This window comes from Gossypium hirsutum, chromosome D09, assembly GCF_007990345.1.
Source record: "Gossypium hirsutum isolate 1008001.06 chromosome D09, Gossypium_hirsutum_v2.1, whole genome shotgun sequence".
In the NCBI taxonomy this organism is placed as follows: Eukaryota; Viridiplantae; Streptophyta; class Magnoliopsida; order Malvales; family Malvaceae; genus Gossypium; species Gossypium hirsutum.
This window is the reverse complement of record NC_053445.1, coordinates 1,553,778-1,577,781: the sequence shown is the minus strand read 5'-3', so window position 1 is coordinate 1,577,781 and position 24,004 is coordinate 1,553,778. Positions and strand designations below refer to the sequence as shown.

Here is a 24,004-nt window from a genome sequence, read left to right as displayed (position 1 = left end):
GGTTCTGTGAATTGTTCCACTTCACTCATTTATCATCGAAATATTTTGGTGTATTACCTAAATAATGTATTGTATTGTATTACCATATTGTGAACTGAAATCCAAATACATTGCTGAATTTATCTGCCATCAGTAACTAACAGATGAACCAACGAGCCGGAAAAGCAACGATCAGTAGGTAGTCTTGAATGGCTTATAAACTTTAAGGTCAAGAATCACACCAGCTATTGAACCTGTGCCGGCTAGAATAGAAATCATCAAGCAACCCATGCTTAGCATCTTCAAACAAATCCATCTGCTACTCCACTTAGATATCTTCTTCTGTTCAATGTACATCTCCACTGGAAAATAAACTGTTAAAGGCCAAAATCCAAATGCCCCTAGAATCCCCACAACATCGCCGAAGAATGGAAGCAACATAGATATCACAGTGGTTAACATCACAAACGCTGTTCTCCAAACCGATCTAAACAGGTTAAGTTTGTAAGGACGAAAACCCCGGATTGGCATTGGGATCTTCAACTCTTTGGTGATGGTCTTGCTTTCGGGCCATCTTTGTGATGCCCATTTTTCGACGAAGGTGAAAATCGGCTGGCAAAACACTTGATATGCTCCCACAAGGTGGATGACTATAGCAGCATTAGCAATATCAAGAAGCCAAAATGGGTTATAGAAGCCAAAACCAGTAAGGAGATTGTCAGGTGCAAAGTCACCAAAGGAGGCATAGCCCATGCACCCACATAACATGTAGAATGCTGTTGTTATTGCAATGCTAAGTTTAGTGGCCTTCTTCATTGTCTTTGCTTCTGCTGGTGGGGATTTCACTGTGTCCTACAATATCCCAATAATTAATTTTTCTGTTATTATTTTGTGATGTTTTTGTCATAATTGGCGGCTGATAATATTAATTAGGTTAATATACTAAAAGAACCCCTTAAACTATTATACCTTGTTTAAACAAGTCTTTATGTTATTTTTGTACTCCCTAACCTATAATTTTTACACATAAAACCCTTGATTTTATTATTAAAGAAAAATATTTTGAAAATTTAAGTTAATTTGCATTTATGCTGAGGTGAATTTGATGAAAATAATTTATTAAATAAAAATAAAATAATATTTTTAAAAGTAAAACAAAATAATATTTTAAAACCTTTTGAAAGTGCTTATATACATAGCTCACTAAATCATTCTTTTGAAAATTTTGATAGTCTTTTAAGTTTAGATTTTTTATCTGAAAAGTCTATAGAATTTTTATTGCATCAATAAGAAATTAAGGTAAGAGTATGAAATTTAAAATAATTCTACTTTAATATTAAAATCAAGGACAAAGTGCAGTAGTTTAAGGGCTTTTTTAATATATTATAATCTATTTATTATGCATGCAACCATGAGAGTTGGAATCGTATCTATCTTTGTAAATTTAAATCATTAATTCAAACTACGACATTTGAAAGAGAACCAAGAAATATACCTGAATTTCAATGAGAATCATTGAAAACGAGTATGCAAAAGCAATGTCACCAAGAGCTCGGAAGCTCCTCCATATCTTTTGAGCTGGAGTAACTGTTCCAAGGCTTATTCCAGTAAGACTACCCCTAAAAGTTCCAATACCTGCTTAAGCAAAATGAAGAAAAACCATCAGTCTAGGAAGAAGATCGAGTTGGACCTCAAATGTTTCACAAGACTCAAAGGCATTTGTAATGTGCATGGCGGAGTTGAAACTATACCTATAACTTTAGCAATTCCAAGGGCGAGACCAATGCCGGAATAGGTAAAGGACATGACAGCAGCTAGAATTGAGAGCCACCATATTTGATCAAAATCTGGGATTTGTGAAAGTAAGATCTCAGCGACTCCGAACATCATCATGTATGGACTGCTGGACATGTGACATGGGTTCTTCCCCCCACTATTGTGGAAACAATTAGACCTTTTTATTGCCCTATCATTACCATTTCAAAAGCAGGAAAAGCGTCACAACTTTGAATATGTAATTTCTTAGAATTGTAATGAGGGGGTTTTTTGAAGGTAAATTACACTTAACATCACTAAACTATTAGTACGTTTATTTTTTGGTCACTCATAAAATAGTCATTAAATTATTTGAAACTTTCGTTTAAGTTATTGGATTGTTAAAATCGTTACAGTACGATTCTCTCTGTTTGCACCGCTTGCACTAATCGAAATCGAAAGTTTTCATTCCCATTCTTTTCTACAATTCAATTTTTTTTAATGTCTTGGATCTGTAAGCTAAAATCTAAAAGGCATTCTTCTTCAATTTTTGACACTGACTGTTAGATCAATTTAAATTTAACGTTTTGATCCACTGTGTCAATTGTCAAATTATCGCTTGGAGCTCGCCAGTTGAACTCTTTTTTTTTTTTTTTTAAGAAAGAAAAAGCTTAAATATCTAGAGACTTGAATAAAATTTTTTAAATAATTCAATGGCTATTTTCTATTTTTTTTTTTAAATTTTAGTGACCAAAACATAAACTCATAATAGTTTAGTAGTCTGGTGTTGTTTACCTTTTTGGTTTTTTTAAATTGGAACTTACATCATGCTTATTGAAGCTGCAATTGTGTACCCAATGGAAACACCAAAAAGATTGACATACTGAATAAACCCACAAACCTTCACTTTGTATCCACCTTATCAAAACAAACAAAAAATAGCATTGCATTTTTACTATTAGTCTTGTTTGCGAACATTGAATAAATAAGCAAAAAGGAAGAAAAGTTACCCAAAAGAGAGCCAACCGCCTGTGTATAAGTATAGTTACGCTTGCCAGAAACAGGATCACCGGTCCGATAACAATCGGTGAGCAGACAAGAAGTGTAAAAAGTGATAATGGAAAACAACAACATTACAGCTGGACCTGCAATCCAACCCAGTTGAGCAATTGCCCATGCTAACGAAAGAACCCCCGATCCAATCACCGCCGTTATTATGTGTGCACTGGCCGTCCAGAAAGTTCCGGTTCGTTTGAGGCGGCCATCATCATCGAAACATTGTGAGTCGTTCAGAGAAGGGTTATCGATAAATACACGGTGGTTCTCGCCCATGTTTGCAGCTCTACTAGGTTCGAAAGTAAAAGCTGAAAATCAATGGAAAGAAAGGCTTATTTGAGTATGCAGGTGTAATAACTTAACTCCAACTAAATGCGGAAGCAACGAGGTGCTACTTATAACGGTTTTTTTTTTATGAGAACGTGTAGAAATTTTGGTCTTTTTTCTTATATAAAAAGTTGTGTAACATTTAAAAAACGGTTCATCGTTGACTGATCAAATCATTTAAAAAAAAGTTAAATTTGTAAGAAGCCCTTATATTATAGGAACTGTATCAGATCAGTCCTTGTATACTATTAAATAAGGATGATTAATAATAGTGGAGGGAGTAAATGGAAGAGAAAGAAGTTGAGTAAAGAGGGATGGAAGGGCATATTTTGAAAAGAAAGTGAGGGTGAAAAACGAATCATACACATACACTAATATACTGTTTACTTGGAATTTGTATTACTACGAATCATCACAAATAGAAATAAAAATAATAAATAATAAATGGCGTTACGTAAGTGAATTTGACATGTATAAGCCAAAATGAGGACCATGACTCAAAGCATCCTATGCTTCTAAATACCTTTCAAGACCTCTTCAACCCCTTTTTAAAGTTTACCTCAAATTCCTTCCATCTTTTTTTTTTATACCTATATTATTATTTAAGCCATTCAAAATATATTTTTTTGAAGTTTTTTTTTATCTTATTTAAAAAATGGTTAAAATATGCATCTAATCTTTGTACTTTTCAAAAATTAGGATTTTAGTCCATATACTTGTATTTCCAGAAATTTTGGTCTCTTCATATTTTAAATTTCAAATTCAGGTAAAGCTTTAATTTTACCACTAAACTAAAGCTTTACTTTCAAATGATATTTATACTTTAATTATATTATGCATACGATATTACCTCCACCAACTGTATATATATTAATAATATTGTTGGCTAAGTTGATGACACTAACTTAAAATTGATGACAATATTCATGATAAAAAATTGTAATGCATTTAATATTCTTAATATGACGTCTTTACGTGTTTAAATTTCATTTTACTCACAATTTAATATATATTTTTTCATTTTAATATTGTACATATTTTATATTTTATTATTATTAATTAGTTTCAAACTATACATTTTATTATTTTGGCTTAATGATAAATTTGGGCACTAACGTTTGCATGTTTTGTCAAAATAGCCCTAATTGTATTTTTGAGCTTTTTTTTGGCCATCGACCTTTTTTTTAAAAATATGTTTATTTTAACAGATTTAATGAATAAATTCAACATTTTAATCTTTCTTTTCTTTCAAAGGGTTTCAATCTTTCATACATTTGTTTACTGAGAATTTTTTTACTGAGTTAATTTGTTTTACATAATTACATTTATTTTCTTTCAATTAAGAGTTATTTTTTTAGTTTAATATATTATTTTCCACATGCAATTATCTTATTAGGTTATCTAAGTAATAAATTAAATCTCATTAAAAATATATCACATATGAAATTCCACATCATCCCTGTTAACTTTTTTAATTGAATTTTCATTAAAACTGTTAGAAAAAGCAAATTGAAAAAAAAGAGAACAAAAGTTGATGGTAAAAAAATGCTCAAAAATACATTTAGGGCCATTTTAACAAAACATGCAAATGTTAATGACCAAATTTGTCATTAAACCTATTATTTATTATATGTTATTTTTAAACTTGGCTCTATATTCTAACTATGTAGTTTCCATGTGCATACACTTATAATAGAATTTCTAGTATTTATTATATATACTAAAATAATAATTATATTTTTATGTATTTTTTAAGCAAATAAATTAATCCAAACAACCAAATCTATTTACTCATCACCTTTACCTATGACCCCAATGGCCAAACTTAACCCTAAACTAATACAGTGAATAAATAAAGGATAAATATCTACGTACGGTTAAATTTTATTATTAGTCTTTGTACTTTGCAAAAGTTGTAAATTTAGTTCTTATACTTTTTGAATCGTTCAATTTTAGTCATTGTATTTTTTGAATTTAGAAAATTTGTCCTGACTCAAATAATAGTAGTTAAACCTGTTTGATTAAATTTCAATTACTAGTCTTGCACTATGTGCATAGTTGTAGGTTTAGTCCATATTCTCCAACTGGATCATTCGAAGTCAATATATTCGAATTTTGAAATTTCAGTCTTAGCATAAATGATAATCGTTAATACATTAACTGATTATTTGGTGAGTAAAATGTGAAAATAACAAGCTGATGTGGCATTACATATATGATACTATGTTTGCCACATCAGATTTAGGAAATAACAAAACTTAACGTAATGAATTTAATAGTCATCTTTTGGTGCAAATTGAATTTTTTAAAATTTGAAAAGTGTAAGGCTAAAAATGGTCAAATTAAAGTACATGGACTAAATCTATAACTTTAGAAAAATTCAAGGACTAATAGAAAATTTTAACCTAGACATATCAAGTTGTTTACAACATGAGACCTGTCATGTTGGTCATATCTACATGGACTAAATCTATAATTTTAGAAAAATACAAGGACTAATAGAAAATTTTAACCTAGACCTACCAAGTTGTTTACAACATGAGATCTATCATGTTGGCCATATCTACACGCAATATATTCTTATTTGAATACTACTTGTTGAACTATTACACTGTACTAATTTGCTGTTGTTGTTACAGCCTAGAGATTTTTTTTATGTTCTTATTCTTAAGGGGTTTTTTCTCTCTCTTTTTGCTGTTGTTATTACATCAAAATTTAATTTTAATTCATAATTTTTGTATACACATTTTGGTGTTGCAGTTTGTGTCTATGCTTTAATATAGATTCATCAATAAAGTGAGGGTAATTTAGGGTTTATTCAAATATATATTAATATATACAAAATTACAATTCTAATGTAGAAGCAACTTTTAAGAAATGAATATTAAAAGATGATGAATTTGGGAAATACGGCCAAGCTAAAAGAAGTAGTAATGAAGGTTGATATTAGTGGATTATGTTAGTTTCAAGCTTGATTTTAGTAGATTATATTAAATTTTGTGTTAATATTAGGTTTTTTATTTGAATATAGAAAAAAGGGGGGTAGAAGGGTAAAAATATGTATGTGTACAAGTTCATTCTATAGTTTTTTTCTTTGGGGATGGGTGTTTCAACATTTATGGGTGTCAAGTTTTGTTATATGTATTGTGTTAATGAGTTTTCCAAACTAGACTGAAATCAGGGTAATGATTTTGGAAGGACTGGTGGGGTTCTGGATAAATTTTTAAAATTTAAATTGTACTCATTTATGCATTTTGTAATGATTATGGATCCTCTCTAAACAAGCCTTGACATCTATTGTTGTCAAGGTCTTTGTTATTTTAAAAAAATTTAAATAGTAATTTGAAACTGATTTTTTTAAGAGAAGGTCTCGGAAATTTAAATTAACCTCACCACCCGTGTTTAGGTTTTATTAAATGCCCTAACAGAACCCTAACACAAAAAGCTATAAATATGACATGTCACTTATTTTTTTTCATGAAATACCCAAAACATTCACCCTCTACATTCTATGCTATCCTACATACCTAATATTTTCTAAATCCAAATTTTGAAGGATGCCATAATGCCCGCTCTCTTATTGAGATGGAAGAAGGATTTGTTACTTAGAATGCAACAACAATGGAGTATTATCTACTAGCTTAGTACTGCAATAATATGGAAATATAATGGCCTAACGACAAAAGCATTTATCACTTAAGAAATGTTGTTTTTATCACGTTAGTCAAGTTGAGAATTTTACTAATTGAATGAGGGAGACTAGTGACTCATACGTTTTATCTCTCATGCGTTAAAGCTACAATAGGGTTGGAAGATGTAACATTACTGATGGACCTTCTAGTGGACAGATGTATAGTAACATGAGAGTTAAATGTGATGAGTCACTACTACAATTTTGCTCATTAATGGCGTCTAAATTATTTTCCCTGAAAATCACATTTATATCACTATTTGTATTTGGTGATGCAAAGTTTGTTGTCATGACGTGTAGGAATTATAAAAATATTTGCCATCCCTTTAGTTAAGGGATTCTGAAAATATTCTTTTTATTAATCCCTTATTTTAAGGGATCATACCTCCTAATATTAGTATCTTTCCTAACTTAGAGTTTCCTAGATTAGAGACAATATTAGTATCTATTGAATTAAAAATAGAAATACAGAGAATTACCCTAATTTCTACATGGTATCAGATTAGGTTATGGTTTCTTTCCAACCTAGACCATGTTTGAGACTTCTTCTTCTACATCTCTTTCTTCTACTCCGGAGATTACTTCAAATCTAGAAAATTTTTCTGGTTCTGATTTTCAATTAGATTTATCTGGTTTGTCTATCACCTGCCATCGATTGAATGGCAACAATTTTCTAGAATGGTCCCAATCGGTTAAGATTTTTCTCTTGGGCAGAGAAAGATTGGGCTATGTTATTAGTGAAATCAATAAGCCTGCTGTGCCTGACACTGGTTTCGCTAAGTGGATGCGTGACAATGGTCAGGTTATGACTTGGCTCCTTAATTCCATGACCCCGAGTATAAGCAGAAACTTTCTTCTTTACACCACAGCTGCTGACATCTGGAGTGTAGTCCGCGAAACCTACTCTAGCACTAATAACATTACCGAATTGTATCATGCTGAAAATTAGGCAGCCACCCTTAAGCAACGAACCATGCCCGTTACTCTCTACTACAATACCCTTACCGCTCTATGGTAACAATTAAATTTGTATGCACAGCATGATTGGGCAGATCCAAGAGATGCTACCCTTTATCAGCAAATTGTCACTCAGTGAAGGCTGTTTAAATTTTTACAAGGCTTAAACAAGGACCTGGACGAGGTTGGTCCTGGCTATTTTTCCTCTTCCCTCTCTTCGAGAGGCCTTCTCTATGGTCAAGGAGGAAGAAAGCCGAAGGTGTGTGATGCTACTTGATGAACCATATTCCACTCCTGAAGGATCTGCCTTACTGACACATCACTCATTTCCCTCTTCCAAATGGGGGAGACCTTGGTGTGATCATTGCAAAAATCCTGGTCACTCCAAGGAGAAGTGTTGGAAGCTTCATTGTAAGCCTTAGGACTGGAAGTCCAAGAACTCTCGAGATAATAAATCAAGCCTTGCCACTGCCACATCTATCACTAGCTTCACCAAAGAGTAGATTGTTGAACTTCAAAAACTGTTTGGAAAGTTTCAGGGGTCTTGTGAGGGTAATCTAGTCATGAAAGAACCAGAAGGTAACCCTTATTCTACAACATTTTTCTCTTTCCAGTTGACTCCTAATTGGATCCTTGATTCTGGTGCTATGGATCATATGACTGGTAACAAGGCCTTGTTTCGCGCTTTTTTCCAAACTTTTGGTAAAGCTGTTAAAACGGCTAATGGTTCTTTGTGCAAAATAGAAGGACATGGCACTGTTGTTCTCAACGAACAAATTGCACTTAAAAATGTTCTCTTTGTACCAAATCTGGCTTGCAATCTCATTTTCGTAAGTAAAATTTCCACAGACTTGCATTGTTCCGTAATTTTTAATGATCTTGATTGTACTTTGTAGGCACTGAACTCAAAGAAGATGATTGGTAAGGCCGGCTTGCAAAATGGCCTCTACATCCTCCCTTCCTCTCCTAAAACTGATATCTCTAAATCTTTCATTGCTTTGAAAAAACTTGATATTGTTATGTTATGGCACTTTCGTTTAGGCCATCCTAGTTTCTGATACCTTGCCAAATTATTTCCTACTCTATTAATCAATAAAAGGCAAATTTTTTTCTTACAAAGTTTGCTCTCTTGCCAAACATGCTAAATCATCTTATTTTCCTTCTCCATACAAGCCTTCTCACCCCTTTGCTTTGATCCATAGTGATATTTAGGGTCTTTCTCGGGTGAAGAATGCTGATAATTGTAAGTGGTTTATCACTTTCATTGATGATCACAATAGGATAACTTGGACTTATTTGCTGAAAGATAAATCTGAAACTGCTGGTGTTTTTGTGAAATTTTATAACATGGTTCTCACTCAATTTGAGTCTAAAATCCAGCTCTTTAAATTTGATAATGGTAGTGAGTTTTTTGCTAGGTCTTTGGGTGATTTTTTTAGGGAAAAGGGCATAGTTCAACTTAGTTCTTGTGTTGGAACCCCACAGCAAAACGGCATTGCCAAAAGGAAAAATAGGCACCTTCTTGAAGTCACTCGTTCTCTTCTGTTTACAACTAATGTTCCCAAATATTTGTGGGGGGAAGCCTTATTAACTGTCACGTATTTAATTAACCGAATGCCTAGTAAGGTTTTAAAATTTCAAACATCTCAATCTATATTTTTGCAGCACTTTCCCCATTTTAAGCCTATCTCCTCCATTCTGCCACTTAAAAATCTTTGGCTGCACTGTTTTTATCCAAAATATTACTCCTAATAAGTCCAAGTTAGACCCTAAGTCTTTAAAATGTGTACTGGTTGGGTATTTTTCACTTAAGAAGGGTTACAAATGCTATCATCCTCCTTCTAAATGATTTTTTACCACTATGGATATAACATTTTATGAGCAGGATCCCTATTTCACTCTGGCTGAAATTTAGGGGGAGCCATGGAGTAATTTTCAGCCACATCAGGTATCTCCTTCTATTCTTCATTTTCAACCTTCAGAATTACCACTATTTTCGTCTTTACCTGTAGATTTGTCACCCGTGACTACTCCTATTGATTCTCCTGTAATACCTATCACTAATTCACTCACACCTACTTTAAACACCCTTCCTGAAAATACACCTACTCCCACTGAAAGTCTTCAAAAAATAAACACTACCCAAATAGCTTCGTGTCTACAAAAAAAAAAAAGAAAACATATCCATGAGACTATTTTGCAATCTAATTCTTGTCGAGAATTGGATTTGGGTCCAGCTACCGAAATGGAAGAAGAAATCTCTATTGCTATTATAAAAGGGGTTAGACAGTACACCAAGCATCCTATTGAAAAATTTGTTGGTTATAATTTATTGATGCCTTCTTTTCAAGCATTTACAGCAACCTTGGATAAAGAACAGGGTCTCACAAGCAAGTTGAAGCTCTAAAGGATCCAAAATAGAGAAGGGCTGTTGAAGAGGAAATTTGTGCACTAGAGAAAAATGCTACTTAGACCGTTACAGACCTTCCTCAAGGAAAAATGGCTGTTGGCTGTAAATGGATCTTTACTGTAAAGTATAACTCCAATGGTAGTATCTAACAATACAAAGCTAGACTAGTGGCTAGAGGTTTTACGAAAACATATGGGATAGATTTCACAGAAAAATTTGCACCTATGGCAAAGCTTAACACTGTTCGAGTACTCCTACGTTTGGTTGTAAATTGCGATTGGCAAATATACCAACTTGATGTAAAAAAAATGCATTTCTTAATGGTAAGCTAGAGGAAGAAGTCTATATGAAATTGCCACCTAGCTTAAAATCTGTTGAAGGTAGCAATAAGGTTTGCAAGCTCAACAAGTCTCTATACGGGTTAAAACAATCACCTAGAGCTTGGTTCGAGAGGTTCACTAAAGTCATTCTTAAAAACGGCTACAAGCAGTCCCTTGCCGATCATACACTTTTCATCAAGGTAACTTCTACAAATAAGAAAGCTATCCTAATTGTGTGTGTGGATGACATAATTCTTACTGGAGATGATAAGAGATTAGCAATTTGAAGAAGTTTTTAAACAGGGAATTCGGAACCAATGACTTGGGAAAGCTAAGGTATTTCCTAAGAATTGAGGTGGCAAGATCAAAAGAAGGACTTATGATTGATCAAAGAAAGTATATACTTGATTTAGTTAAAGAAACTGGTTTTCTTGGTTGTAAGCCAACTGATACACCAATGGAGGCCAACTTAAGATTCAACAAAGAAGATGGGTCTTTAGTAGACAGAGAGAAATTTCAAAGATTAGTTGGGAAACTAATTTACTTATCCTTGACGAGGCCAGGTATAGCCTTTCCCGTAAATGTGATAAGCCAACACATGACTAATTCTACTAAGGAGCAAATGGCAGCAGCAAATAGAATTCTCAAGCACTTGAAGAAAACTCCAGGACACGGCTTAATGTTTAAGAAGACACAAGACAGAACTGTTAAGATTTTTACAGACTCTAGTTGGGCCGAAGATCTCACTGAAAGAAGATCCACTAGTAGCTACTGCACTTTTGTTTGGGGTAACCTTACAACTTGGAGAAGTACAAAAATAATCTGTCGTTTCAAGAAGTAGTGCTTAAGCTGAATTTAGAGCACTAGCTTTGGGAATATGCGAAGGAATTTTGCTACTTAAATTACTAAAAGAACTTGGCGCTAATTAGGAGGATCATTTTGAAGTTTTGTGTGATAATCAATTTGCCATTCAGATTGCCAAGAACCTAGTTCAACATGACCGAACAAAGCATGTTGAGATTGATAGGCATTTTATTGCTGACCAAGTCAACAAAAAGACAGCCACTCTTTCATACATTCCTTCAGAAGGACAGATTGTAGACATTCTCACTAAGGCTTTGCCAAAGCCTATTTTCAATAAATTTCTATTCAAGTTGGGATTATACAATGTATATCCTCCAGCTTGAGGGGGAGTGCAGGAATTATAGAAATATATGCCATCCCTTTAGTTAAGGGATTCTGAAAATATTCTTTTTATTAATCCATTATTTTAGGGGATCATATCTTCTAATATTAGTATCTTTCCTAACTTAGAATTTCCTAGATTAGAGACATAGTTTGTATATATAAAGGTGTAATATGTTCTATTGAATTAAAAATACAAATACAGAGAACTACTCTAATTTCTACATGACGTTCCTCACATTAGGTGTGTTACTAAAGATTAATAATGATAATGTTCTTTTTCTCCTCATGTATTATTGGAAATATAGTGATGATAATGTATAACGCCATCTTATACTTAACACTAAGTCATTTAGTGGCATCACTAAATTATATCAAATTTCATTATTAATCATTAGTATCGTCACTTATAATAAAATAACATTTAATCTATAGGTGAAAAAGTGATACTGTAAAAGTGTTAATGACGTATCATATCATCATATAATATAATAAAATTAATAACTTTAATGACGAAAATGTAAAATGTCACCGTTTAATAAGTATTTAATGACAGATCACTTCATCATGAAATTATATACGTCATTTATTATTCGAATCATCATCAATAATGAAATAGCATTCAACATATAGGTGACGAAAAAGATATTGTCACATTACTAATGACGCAATATATTGTTACCTAATATGCTAAATAATGTCATAAAAAATCTATTTAGTGTCAATTTGAAATTGTCACATATTACACACACACAAAAATCATCTTATAATCAATATTCAGTGACAATCATTTTTAGTGAATTACAAGAGGAGGGCAAAACCCTAACAACAATGTAATAGCGCAACTCAAACTCATGTCACACCTAGGACGATGAACACCCTGACCATCAAACCAACACATGAGGTTCAAAATCATCAAATTATTAATAACATAATAATCATCATATGATAATTTTAAAAAAAAGTAAAAAAATAATTAATTAAAATTTGTAAAATAATTCTCAAATATAATAATTATTTTTTTACTAAAAACATTACAAAATTTATTTCTTAAAAAAATCAAAACCGTGGAATTAAAAACTTAGATAATTGTTATTCTCAATATAATAAAACTTAAATGTTGAAAGCAATAACATAGCTGGTAGAATAGCTTATCGCGTGCTTCTCAAATTGGATATTGGGTCTTCAATGCATGGTGATTGTAGTGATGGCAAGTATGTGGTGTCATTTGGAGCTGCAAATTAGAAAATAAATACCACATATTTGAAGTTTGTATTATTAATTTTTATTGAAGAAAAATAAAAGCTATCACTCTCGTTAACACATTTCTACTATTTTCACTATTATTGTTGTGTATTTTTCTGTATGTCATCTCAGATAGGTTAATTCTATGTATTTATATAATACGATCATTGTTTATAGATGTGATATGCTAAGTAGATCTCCATTAATGATGACGTGTATTTTGGAAAAATATAAATTTTTTTGAATCATTGAGGCATATTTTCGATTGGTAAATGAGGAGTTTTGAATCCTAAAATTATGATTTTATGTTCTACCTATAAGACCTTTACAATCATATGCTCAAACTGGTTGAGTGATGAATGAGAAATTGATGCTCAAGGCAAGTTACTTATGAATTATGTTGAGGAAAATGAAAAGTATTAGTCCCACATTGATTGGGAATCAAGTGTGGAACTTGTATATAGAGGTAAACCAACTTGGTGGTTATTAAATGACTAAACTAATGTTCTCCCTTGCGTGCAAGGGGGTGCAAATCCAAATCCGGCGGGGTTGGGGGCGCACGTGGGTGACGCAAAACGTCTGGATCGGTCGAGCCCTTCTATGCCTGTAGATATTTTAGCCCATACATGTTTCTTTGGGGTGATCTCGTAGTTCCTACGCGGTGGAGATGATGGGGTTGGTCTATAGATTTTCCTTCCTTTTACCGCATTTCGCTCAAAGGGTTGAAGGGAGATGGTGCATCAAGTTGTTCACAAGGACCAGCTTGATCCTCTTCCCCAGGGATCCCAGATGGGGGAACCTAAGGGAACTGCCGACTCCAACTACTGTCTATGTACGATCCTTACTAGATCTGGCCAACCGCCCATCCTATCTCTTCTACATTCTTGACAGCCCATTTTTGTCTTAGTAGAGTCTTTCAGTGGCATGTTTCGATCATCTTTTCCATTACTTAGAAAAAGTGAGCCACCGGTTCAGGTACAAGATACTATCATTACTGCCTAGACAATTAGACACCCAACTTGTAATTGCAACGACCCAATTGTAGAGCGGAGCTCTACCAGCTGAGCTATATCTCCTGAGCCAAGTGGAGCATACATGAAGGAGTCAGATGCTTCTTCTATTCTTTTCTTTGGTGCAGTTGGGCCATCTTGGACTTAAACCAGAGATTTCGCTCATGAAGTAAATCATTACACCTATGGTCCAACCAATTGGGAGAGAATCAATAGATTCATTTTCAGGAGTGATTCATCCTCGAACGCAACATACAACTTTCCATTGTACTGCGCTCTCCAAGTGTGCTTGTTCCCCCTTTCATCCTTACCATGGCAAGTATTTGTGAAATAAGAAATAACTCCGATGGGAAGAAAAAAAAAGGGCGTTAAGAGGCCCTCTTGGCCCAACCCTAAACACTCTAAGATATTTTTTCAAACTTGCTCCCATTTCTAGTCAAGAGATAGATAAATAGACACATCCCATTACACTGATGGGAGGCGTTTGTAGTGACTGAGGGGGTCGAAGACCAATAAGTGAATTATTTAGCAGCCAAGCATTCTTACGGCTAAATCCTATTGATTGCAGCTTTCTTCAACCTCTGGGAAAAGCATGAAAAAAAAGGCTTGAATGGTACGATACCTCCGTCACCCTAGAATGAAAGGGGCGATCTCGTAGTTCTTGGTTTGTAAAGATACGTTGTTAGGTGCTCCATTTTATTTTCCCATTGAGGCCGAACCTAAACCTGTGCTTGAAAGATAGCTGTCCATACACTAATAAGGGATGTATAGACTATCGAGAAGAGAGGAGTCGTGGTGGTCCACCGGGACCGCCTAGATCCCACGAGTAAATAGAAAATTGGATCTACATTGGATTTCACCTGAATCTGTTTTCCAGTGATAGAAAGAAGGCAAGCCTAGTTCGTTGATCACGCAACTGCACTACTGTGGTGTTCATCCAGTTGTTGTATCCTAGGAAACAATCGTTCGATGTTTCTTCGACGCGAAAGGAGCGGTCGGATCTGTCTTAAGGAAATTGTGTTCCATAGGCCTCAACCCTAAATCGATTTCCAACCTGTTTACAGTAAACATTTATTTTAAATAATATTTTACTTGTTATTCATGTTTCGATCTTGTGATTTATTTGATTTAAATTAATATACTTAAATATTTTTTATTATTGTGTATTTGCTAACGATTGTGCAACAGTGTACCCTACTTTAAGGTTAACATGCATACATTAATTTTTAAAAAAATTTAACCCTCAACCTTTAAAAAAAATTGTATTCAACCATCAACTTTTTAAAAAGAGTTAAATTATTATTTTTAACAAAAATACTGACTAAAACATTAAGAGCTTGTTTGGTTGGGTGTATTGGCATAGCCATTACACCCCTAATCGTGGGCCCCACTCAATACATTGTTTGGTTGGGTGTATTAGCTTAATACGAGTCTATTACATTACTGATCTAATCCCCAAATTCCACCGATTTCCAATCCCTTCGTTGTGCTCAGTTTAGGTCCGGATTGAGTTTTGGTCCCTGTTTTACCCTCCTGATTCACGCTTCTGTATTACCCAAAATCCACCGTCTTCTGTTTCTTCCTTCTACCTTTCTTCTCCATTCTCCTCACCTTTTTGTCTTACCTTTCTATCTCCACCGATTCACGCTTCTACCTTTCTATCTTACCTCTCTTTGGCATCACAACTGGACTTCGAACACCGATCAGAAAGCAGCCTCCTTCTCATGTTTTCCGTTCCTCTCCATCGGTGAAACTGTGTTCTGTCCATTGGAACCGGTAAGGAAGATACAACCTTATTTTTTATTTAAAAATATGTTTTCCCAATGATTATTGGATTAAATTTCATCATTTTAATAGTTTTGTTTCTTGGTTTGGAGATTTAGAAATTGGATAAAAGGAAACAATGGAACACGGGTCTTTCACTAATAATAGTGCTGCCACTTTTTCTTTAACTGTGAGGATCATACCATAGCTAATGCTGTTAGATTCACTTTGAATCAAGAGTCAGTTCACTCACATCTGTTTTTGGCTTTGATTCATGCTGGGTTTCTTTGTTTTAAGTGATTGTATTGAAAGTGGAAGCTATCCTTTTTATGTTGTGCAGCCCAAGGGTTACATTCTGTGGCTACAGTATTCCTCATCCTTCAGAGGCTCGAGTTAATATTAGAGTTCAAACCACTGGTAAACTCAATATAACACTCTTTTTCATGTTAGAAGGAAATGAAATTAGATCCTTAAATATTGTGTTTTCAATGCTAAGGGCAGGCTTTTGTTGCTAAAACAATTGTGGTAACACTGTTTGATTCAGTTAGAAGTCAAATGTCGTTTCCATATGTGAACAATTTTTGGTTTTTAAGTAGCGAATTTGTTTCATGTTGGCCTGGACATTTTCCAGATTAGTAATTATAAGTTTGAATTTGGCTACTAAATCACGCCAGTTAATGATTTCAGTGTGCTGGTGTTTCAAACTTTCAGTTGAATTGACTTTGGTTTCGAATATTTTTAGTGATGGAAATAAGCACGATTTATTTGAATTATGATTGAATTGGAGAAGCTGCTTTTTGTACATTTTGAGAAATATCAGACCCTTGGATATACAAAGGGTGTTAACTTGCGCCCATCTCAATTACCCCATTCCTGCCCATTGAATTGGAGAAAGTACTTTTTTTTAATGATTCTGTGTTGTTTTCTTCTTTATGAGGAGCTCATTCAGTAAAGTTAACCTTTCTATTATGCAGAAGGTGCAGTATTTGATGCATCACAATATGCATTTTTTGGAAACGATGTTCTCGAGGAAGTTGAATTGGGGGGGCTAGATGATGAGGATGAGGATTTACCTGGAGCTGGACTTGATGAAGAGGAGTTTTTGTTTGATCAAGAGGAGGTTAATATTCTTGTTTCTTTCAGTTTTATTTTTCCTGTTTCGATTGTTCTTGCAAGTTTCTGCAGCATAGCACAACCAGTGACTATTCGATCGGAAAATAAATGTCTCCCTTCTAGGCGTCATGCTAAAAAATAGCCTTTTGGATTATTGTTGGATTTTTTCTCCATGTTCTTTAACAGATAGATTCTACTGCATTCAATTAGTGGTTGGCATGCGAGTTTTATTTGTAGAATAAAGCTCTGTGGGAGTTCATATTATATATTGTTCTATTTGTCTGTGCAAAACATTGTGAACCTTGTTCTCTGTATTTATAAGTTGACAATGTAGCCATCTTAGTTGGCTGCTTTCCGAAGTTAATTTATTTGATTCGTTCTCTTTGCTCTTCACAATGAGAGGTAGCTCTTTTGTACTTTTTTAATAAGATCATATTATACATGCTCTTTTGCAGTGGTCTAGTGGTTTAGTATCTTGTTAATAAAACCATATTGTATATTTGAATAGTTTGGAGATTGTGTTAGCTGTATTTGGTGCATCTTGAAGTAATGTTTGTTGTGTCTTATATGCTTCCTGAATCAAATATGGAGAGAAGGTAGTATATGGAGTTTATATTTTCAAGTATTTTTCACACAATTGATTTATCTGTTCCCTTCATTGAGGGGAAAACATGGAATGAATTGACTTACACCTCACTTCTTCCTCAAACACCTTTTGTACCACTTATTTTCATAAAATGATAAGAATCTTTTCAGATTACAACTTCCAGAGGTCTATGTCACCTTCTTGACAATCAGGTTTTTAGGAATCTTTTTACCCATCATGCAGAAGTTTTAGACAAAATCTTGTTCGTGGTTGCTGCTAGATGCATGATACTGCCTCATTTCCTCTGTGGTGGTTCTTCGCTCTCCCCCCTTCTTAGTATTTTTGGTTGTTGAGTCTTGGAGGCAGTTGTATTCAGTAATGGTTGGCTTGCTTTGATGCATTGCTTCTGTATATCTTTGTAGAAAACGAATTTGTATCTATTATTAACACAAATTTGATTAGTTCATGCCAATGGATTTGTAAAGTTAAATTAGTTATTGGCATTAGAAATTTACTCTTATGCCTGGAAGGATATCTAGCTTATAGATCAACTACTGGAGTTAATTATGGAAATTTGTTTGATTTGGTTTCTTATAAAATTGTTACCCTATTCTATTTATGTTGGAGTAGCTGAAATCTGATGTTGCATTTGTCATTAACAAATAGCAATCCAAAAAGAGAGGAAAGTGATATCATCCCCTCCACTTTTTCCTTGGAATTGCGTACTTCAAACTTTTTAAATTGTATAAATTCATATAAGAAAATTTATTATGATGTTGTAAAACTATATAACATATGGATTATGATGAAGAATTTCATTTTCATCTAACCTTTTCTTAATATAAGTTAATTATGTTTATGCAGAATATAATTCTCAAGTTATTTTTTGATTTTAGTAAATTCATATAAGAACATTTTATTATTAAATTATATTTAATATTAATTATTTTAAATTGTATAAATCCATATAAGAAAATTTATTATCACGAATTTTATGAAATTATATATTATTATTAAATTATATTTAATAATAATTATTTTAAATTATACAAATTCATATAAGAAAATTTATTAGTTATAATTATTTTAAATTTTATTAAATCATATATTTTAATTAAATATTTTTAATATTAATTACTTCAAATTATATTTTATAGTATCATATATTATGATTTTAGTAAATTCATATAAGAATGTTGATTATTAAGAATTTTATTAAATTATATATTTTAATTAAAATATTTTTAATATTAATTACTTCAAATTATATTTTATAGTATCATATATTATGATTTTAGTAAATTCATATAAGAATTTTGATTATTAAGAATTTTATTAAATTATATATTTTAATTAAAATATATTTAATAATAATTATGTTAAATTATCTTTTATAGTATCATATATTATGATTTGAGTAAATTCATATAAGAATATTAATTTTTAAGAATTTTACTAAATTATATATTTAATTATAATATATTTAATAATAATTATGTTAAATTATATTTTATAGTATCATATATTATGATTTGAGTAAATTCATATAAGATATTGATTATTAAGAATTTTATTAAATTATATATTTTAATTATAATATATTTAATAATTATTATGTTTAAATATAATTAAATGCTCTATTATTGATATTAATAATCTTATTAAAATTTAAATAACAATAACAATAATCATTTACCAAAACAAATTTATGCTAAGGGTATTCTAGTCATTTTAGTTTTTTCCATTATGCTATTACACCTCTATTTCATTCAACCAAACACAAGATTACTATTACGCCTGTATTCCATTACATTCAACCAAACAGTTGATTTGCTATTACACCTCTAATCCAATACACCTCTAATCCAATACAGTGAACCAAACGTGCTCTAATTTTTAAACATGATAACTTGAATGACAATCTATATGTACTTCATGTTAATTTTTTTTGAATTTTTATAATTTTAAATATAATCTATTTTATACTTTTTAAAATTATTTGTTGACATGGCGTATAAGACATAGTACCATGTCAGCATGAAAGCACATGTGGACTGTCATACGGGTTGTTACACTAACATCATTAAGAAATTAATGTTTTAGTCAACATTTCCATAAAAAAATATTTTAACTCTTTTTTTGAAAGGTTGAGAGCAAAATTTAACTTAAAAAAGAATAAAAATCAAATCGACAAAAAATATAAATGTTGAAAACTAAATTTAACATTATGCAAAAAAAAGAAAAAACAGAAGGAAATAATAAATAAAGTTGAGAATATTGTACAATCTTTCATGAAATTAAAATAAAAAATAAAATTATTAACTAAAACTAGAGGAAAAGGTTGTTTAGCATACCTATAAGGGAGAGCGAAAGGATAAAAATTTGAAAACTAGTAACTAATTAAACAATCCCACCAAAATTTGTCATATGATAAAAATTTAAAAACTAGTAACTAATTAATGATACAAACAAAATTTCAATAAAAATAAATGTCACCATAAACATTTACCACCAAAAGTTTTTGGGTGGTAATTATTGGCACTCAACATGAAATTAAACAATCTAATTATGTTTCTTAAAGTTGTGATATGAAATATAAGAAAAAATAGTAAAGAGCGAGAAATTAATTTAGTTGTCGTGCTAAACTTATTTATTGTGATCCATTTATGTATTATAAATATGACAAATTATATTACCATGAACAAAAGAGTGAAGGAAATCGACTGTATGTCCCAGAGAGGGGGATCCGCCATCTGCGATTGAAATTATGGATGCGGATTTTGATAGTAATGTGGATTCTACTTGTTGATTTTATGGGGTTGATTGTGTGTTCTTTGCAGTTCCTTAAGAGTTATATTGATTTTTATGGATTTAAGTATTATTTTCTGGAATTGTTAGGAAACGAGACATCCCCATTTCCATAAAATAGTCGCTGAGCATAGAAATGATTTTAACCCGGATATCTTATGCTTATTTGAGACCCGAATTAGTGCGCATGGTTTCAAGATTTCCTTTTTAATAATGGCCTTCGGGATTTGGGTTGCGTTGGTTCTAAATTCACATGGAGTAGAGGAGGGTTGTCTCAACGTTTGGAGAGGGAAATTTGTAATGCAAGTAGGGAATCCTTTGCGCCGAACTGCTCGGTTAGAAATCTCCACCGACCTATTTTAGTAACCTTAGAACCAAGGACTAACAAAGGGAGTCGGCCTTTTCGTTGCCTGGACAGTTGGATGCTTCGTGTTGAATTTAAGGCCCTGGTTCGTAGTAGTTGGGAAGGTTATGTTTTGATGGTTGATAACTTGAAGAAATTCCAAGAGTGTGGTACAGGATTGGAATAAACGTGTTTACGGCAACATATTCGAACTTAAGCGACAGCTGATTTCTGAACTCAAACGTGTTCAACGAATTTTATGTTAGACTTCGTAATTGTGAGCTGAAATTAATACAGGATATTGATGAGGTTCTAAAGCATGAGGAGATTTTGTGGTTCCAAAAATCCAGAATGGTTTGGCTTGCAAGCTGTGACCGTAATATGCGGTATTTCCATAGTCATACTTTAATTAGATGCAAACATAACAAAATTGAGGGTGTAGAAATATAACTTTGACAATGACAATATATCGCAAAGAAAATAGAAATAGAAATAAAAATAAAGAACACACAGATTTTACGTGGACATCCTTTCGGGAAAAAACCACGGGCAGAGAAGAAGAAAATTCACTATGTCGAATTCGAATTAATTACAAGAGGAGTAGACTATGTCTATTTATAGGCTTGTAAAACCATATTCTAATAGGAGTGAAACACTTTATTCTAATCAATATCAAATAGATGGAGTTTAATAAGGTTTAAAAAACCTTATTTTAAAATAAAATAAAAGAAGTATAATTCTATAGGAATTTTACTTTTATTTTATTTTACCACTGTATTTTATTTAAATAAGGATTCGGGTCACTTAATTCTAACAGAGGGGCTAAGGATTGATGGTGATGAATGGTGTTTTGAAAACGAGCTTTTAAAACAACATGTTGTAGAGTACTTTAAGGGTCTCTTTTCCACTAACTATACTATTGATAGGGTTTTTCCATGTAGGGGTAGATTTCCTTCTTTGTCAACAATGGAGAAGGATAGTTTATGTTTGGTGGTTTCAAGTGAGGAGGTGCGTCGTACTATGTTTGGAATGGCTCCTCTTAAGGCTCCTAGGGTGGATGGTTTTCATGCAAAGTTTTACCAAGCACAGTGGGATGTTGTTGGGCCTTCGATTTATTCTTTGGTTAGGCGGGTGTTGGAAGGACAGCCGATGGATACTTGGCTTAGTAGAAATCTACTTGTTTTGATTCCTAAGGTTTCACGTCTGGACAAGATTACGCATTTTAAGCCAATCAACTTGTGTATAGTGTTATATAAAATCATTACTAAAACGGTTGTTAATAGATTACGCCCGTTGTTGGTGAAACTCACAAAGCAAAACCAAGCAAGCTTTATGATGGGTAGGAACATTTTAGATAATATAATTATTACACAGGAGGCGGTGCATTCTTTGAAGAACTTCAGGGGTAGGAGGTTTGGGATGACTTTGAATATTGACCTGGAAAAGGCCTATGACCGAATTAGATGAGATTTTTTGGAGGATACATTGTTGGAAGTAGGGCTGCCACCTTTATTGGTTAGGTTAATCTCAAATTGTTTGACATCATCATCCCTTCAAGTTCTCTAGAATGATACTCTTACGGACGAATTTATTCCTTCATGAGGAATTCGACAAAGAGACCCATCGTCACCATATCTTTTTGTGTTATGTATGGAGAGATTGGACCATCTAATCGAAGAAGCTGTGGAAGTCTTTTAGTTTATCTAGACTCTAATTTGAAATCCACGCATGTTTGTGATGGTGATTATGAAATAAAGAATCAATGGAGGCATTTAGAAGTCTGTCCTACTAGATTTGTTGCATTCCCCAAAGTGAATTAAACATAAAGAAAATAAAAGATATAATCATGAACCACTAAAAGTGGGAATATAGTAATCAATAAAAGAACAATGAGAGTGCTCAAGATAACTCTTCAAAGGGTAAAGATAACTTATATTATCAATGTGATATGAAAGATTATTGGCCATATATATAGCGTATGCCCAAATATTTTGTTTCTGTTAATCTTCTTTGAGGAATGATATAATAATGTAGTAATGAATTCTATCATTATATATAGAAAATATTTATCTTATTTGATACTAAAACAAACAAATATTATTCTAATATTTGATAGTACAAAATTAGTTGAAAGCTCCAGAAGAGCTAATATATCAATATCTAGAAAAGCACAAAATTTGTGATGGTTAATGTATTAGTTTTAAAAGATATTCATTGTAATGGACATCATATTGAGATTGTGAATTAAGAAAAGATTATATTTCATATGAATCATTATTGCTATAAATATTTATTTTGAAAGGATGAAAAAAGAAGAAGAGAGGATTGAGTTATTGATTACTCTTGTTATTAAATTGAACTGACTGTGGCTATCTTTGTGATATTCTTTTGTCATCATCCCCATTAAGTGGTTGAAAGCAAAATATTTGATTGTGAAAGATCTACTTATGAGCAACAGAATTTGGTATTTCTATCTAAAGCTCATTATGGTTGGATGCACCTAAAGTTGCAAGTTTTTTTTTTAAACTCACTACACCAAAACAGGCTTTTAGTGGCTTTTATAGTGGCGTTTTAACAAAAAAGCCACCAAAAATCGAGTAATAGCAGCGAGTTTAAATAAACGCCGCAAATTATAAGCAATAGCGGCGATTTCCCAAAAGCGCCTCAAAAGAGTTAGGTAAACGGTACCGTTTTCTTGGTGAGCTTCAAAGACATTAGTGGCACTTTAAACAAAACGCCGCAAAAGTCAAACATTAGCGGCGCTTTTACAAAAGCGCCACAAAACTGTTAAGCAGACGACATCGTTTTCTTTTAGGTTTAGAGACAGTAGTGGTGTTTATCAAGAAACGCCGCAAAAGATCATGTATTAGCGGCACTTTCTCCAAAGCGCCACAAAAGTTTTTATCAAACGACGTCGTTTTATTGTTGAGCTTTAGACACATTAGTGGCATTTTAGGAAAAATGCCACAGATGTCAATCATTAGCGGCGCTTTACGGGAAGCACGGCAAAAATTTTTAAGCAAACGGCGTCGTTTTTCTGTTGAGCTTTAGAGACATTAGTGGCGCTTTACAAAAAATGCCGCAAAAGTCAAGCATTAGCTGCACTTTATCAAAAGCGTCACAATAGTTTTAAGCAAACGACAGCATTTTCTTTTTCAGCTTTGGAGATATTAGTGGCGTATTCCTAAAAACGCCGCAAAAGGCAAGAATTAGTGGCGCTTTCACAATAGCATCGCAAAAGTTTTTAAGCAAATGACAACGTTTTATTGTTAAGTTTATGCACATTAGCGGCGCATTTATAAAAACGTCGCAGAAATCAAGCATTAGCGGTGCTTTCTCAGAAGCGCCGCAAAAAGATTTAAGCAAACGACGTCTTTTTTTTGTTGAGCTTTAGAGACATTAGTGGCGCTTTACAAAAAATGCCGCAAAAAAGTTAAGCAAAATAACCTCTTTTT

At 32.7% G+C, this 24,004-nt stretch overlaps 1 protein-coding gene across 1 annotated transcript; it reads right to left on the bottom strand.

Annotated features, from left to right (window-relative positions):
* Nucleotides 1-2: 2 nt before the first annotated feature.
* Nucleotides 3-3,317, bottom strand: LOC107931343 (amino acid permease 4). The gene is made up of 5 exons (XM_016863216.2): nucleotides 2,745-3,317; nucleotides 2,559-2,652; nucleotides 1,731-1,945; nucleotides 1,475-1,614; nucleotides 3-831 (listed from the first exon to the last, which is right to left on the bottom strand). The coding sequence occupies exons 1-5, from the start codon at nucleotides 3,064-3,066 to the stop codon at nucleotides 172-174; spliced, it is 1,431 nt and encodes a 476-aa protein (XP_016718705.2). The 5' UTR covers nucleotides 3,067-3,317; the 3' UTR covers nucleotides 3-171.
* Between the last annotated feature and the right edge of the window lie 20,687 nt (nucleotides 3,318-24,004).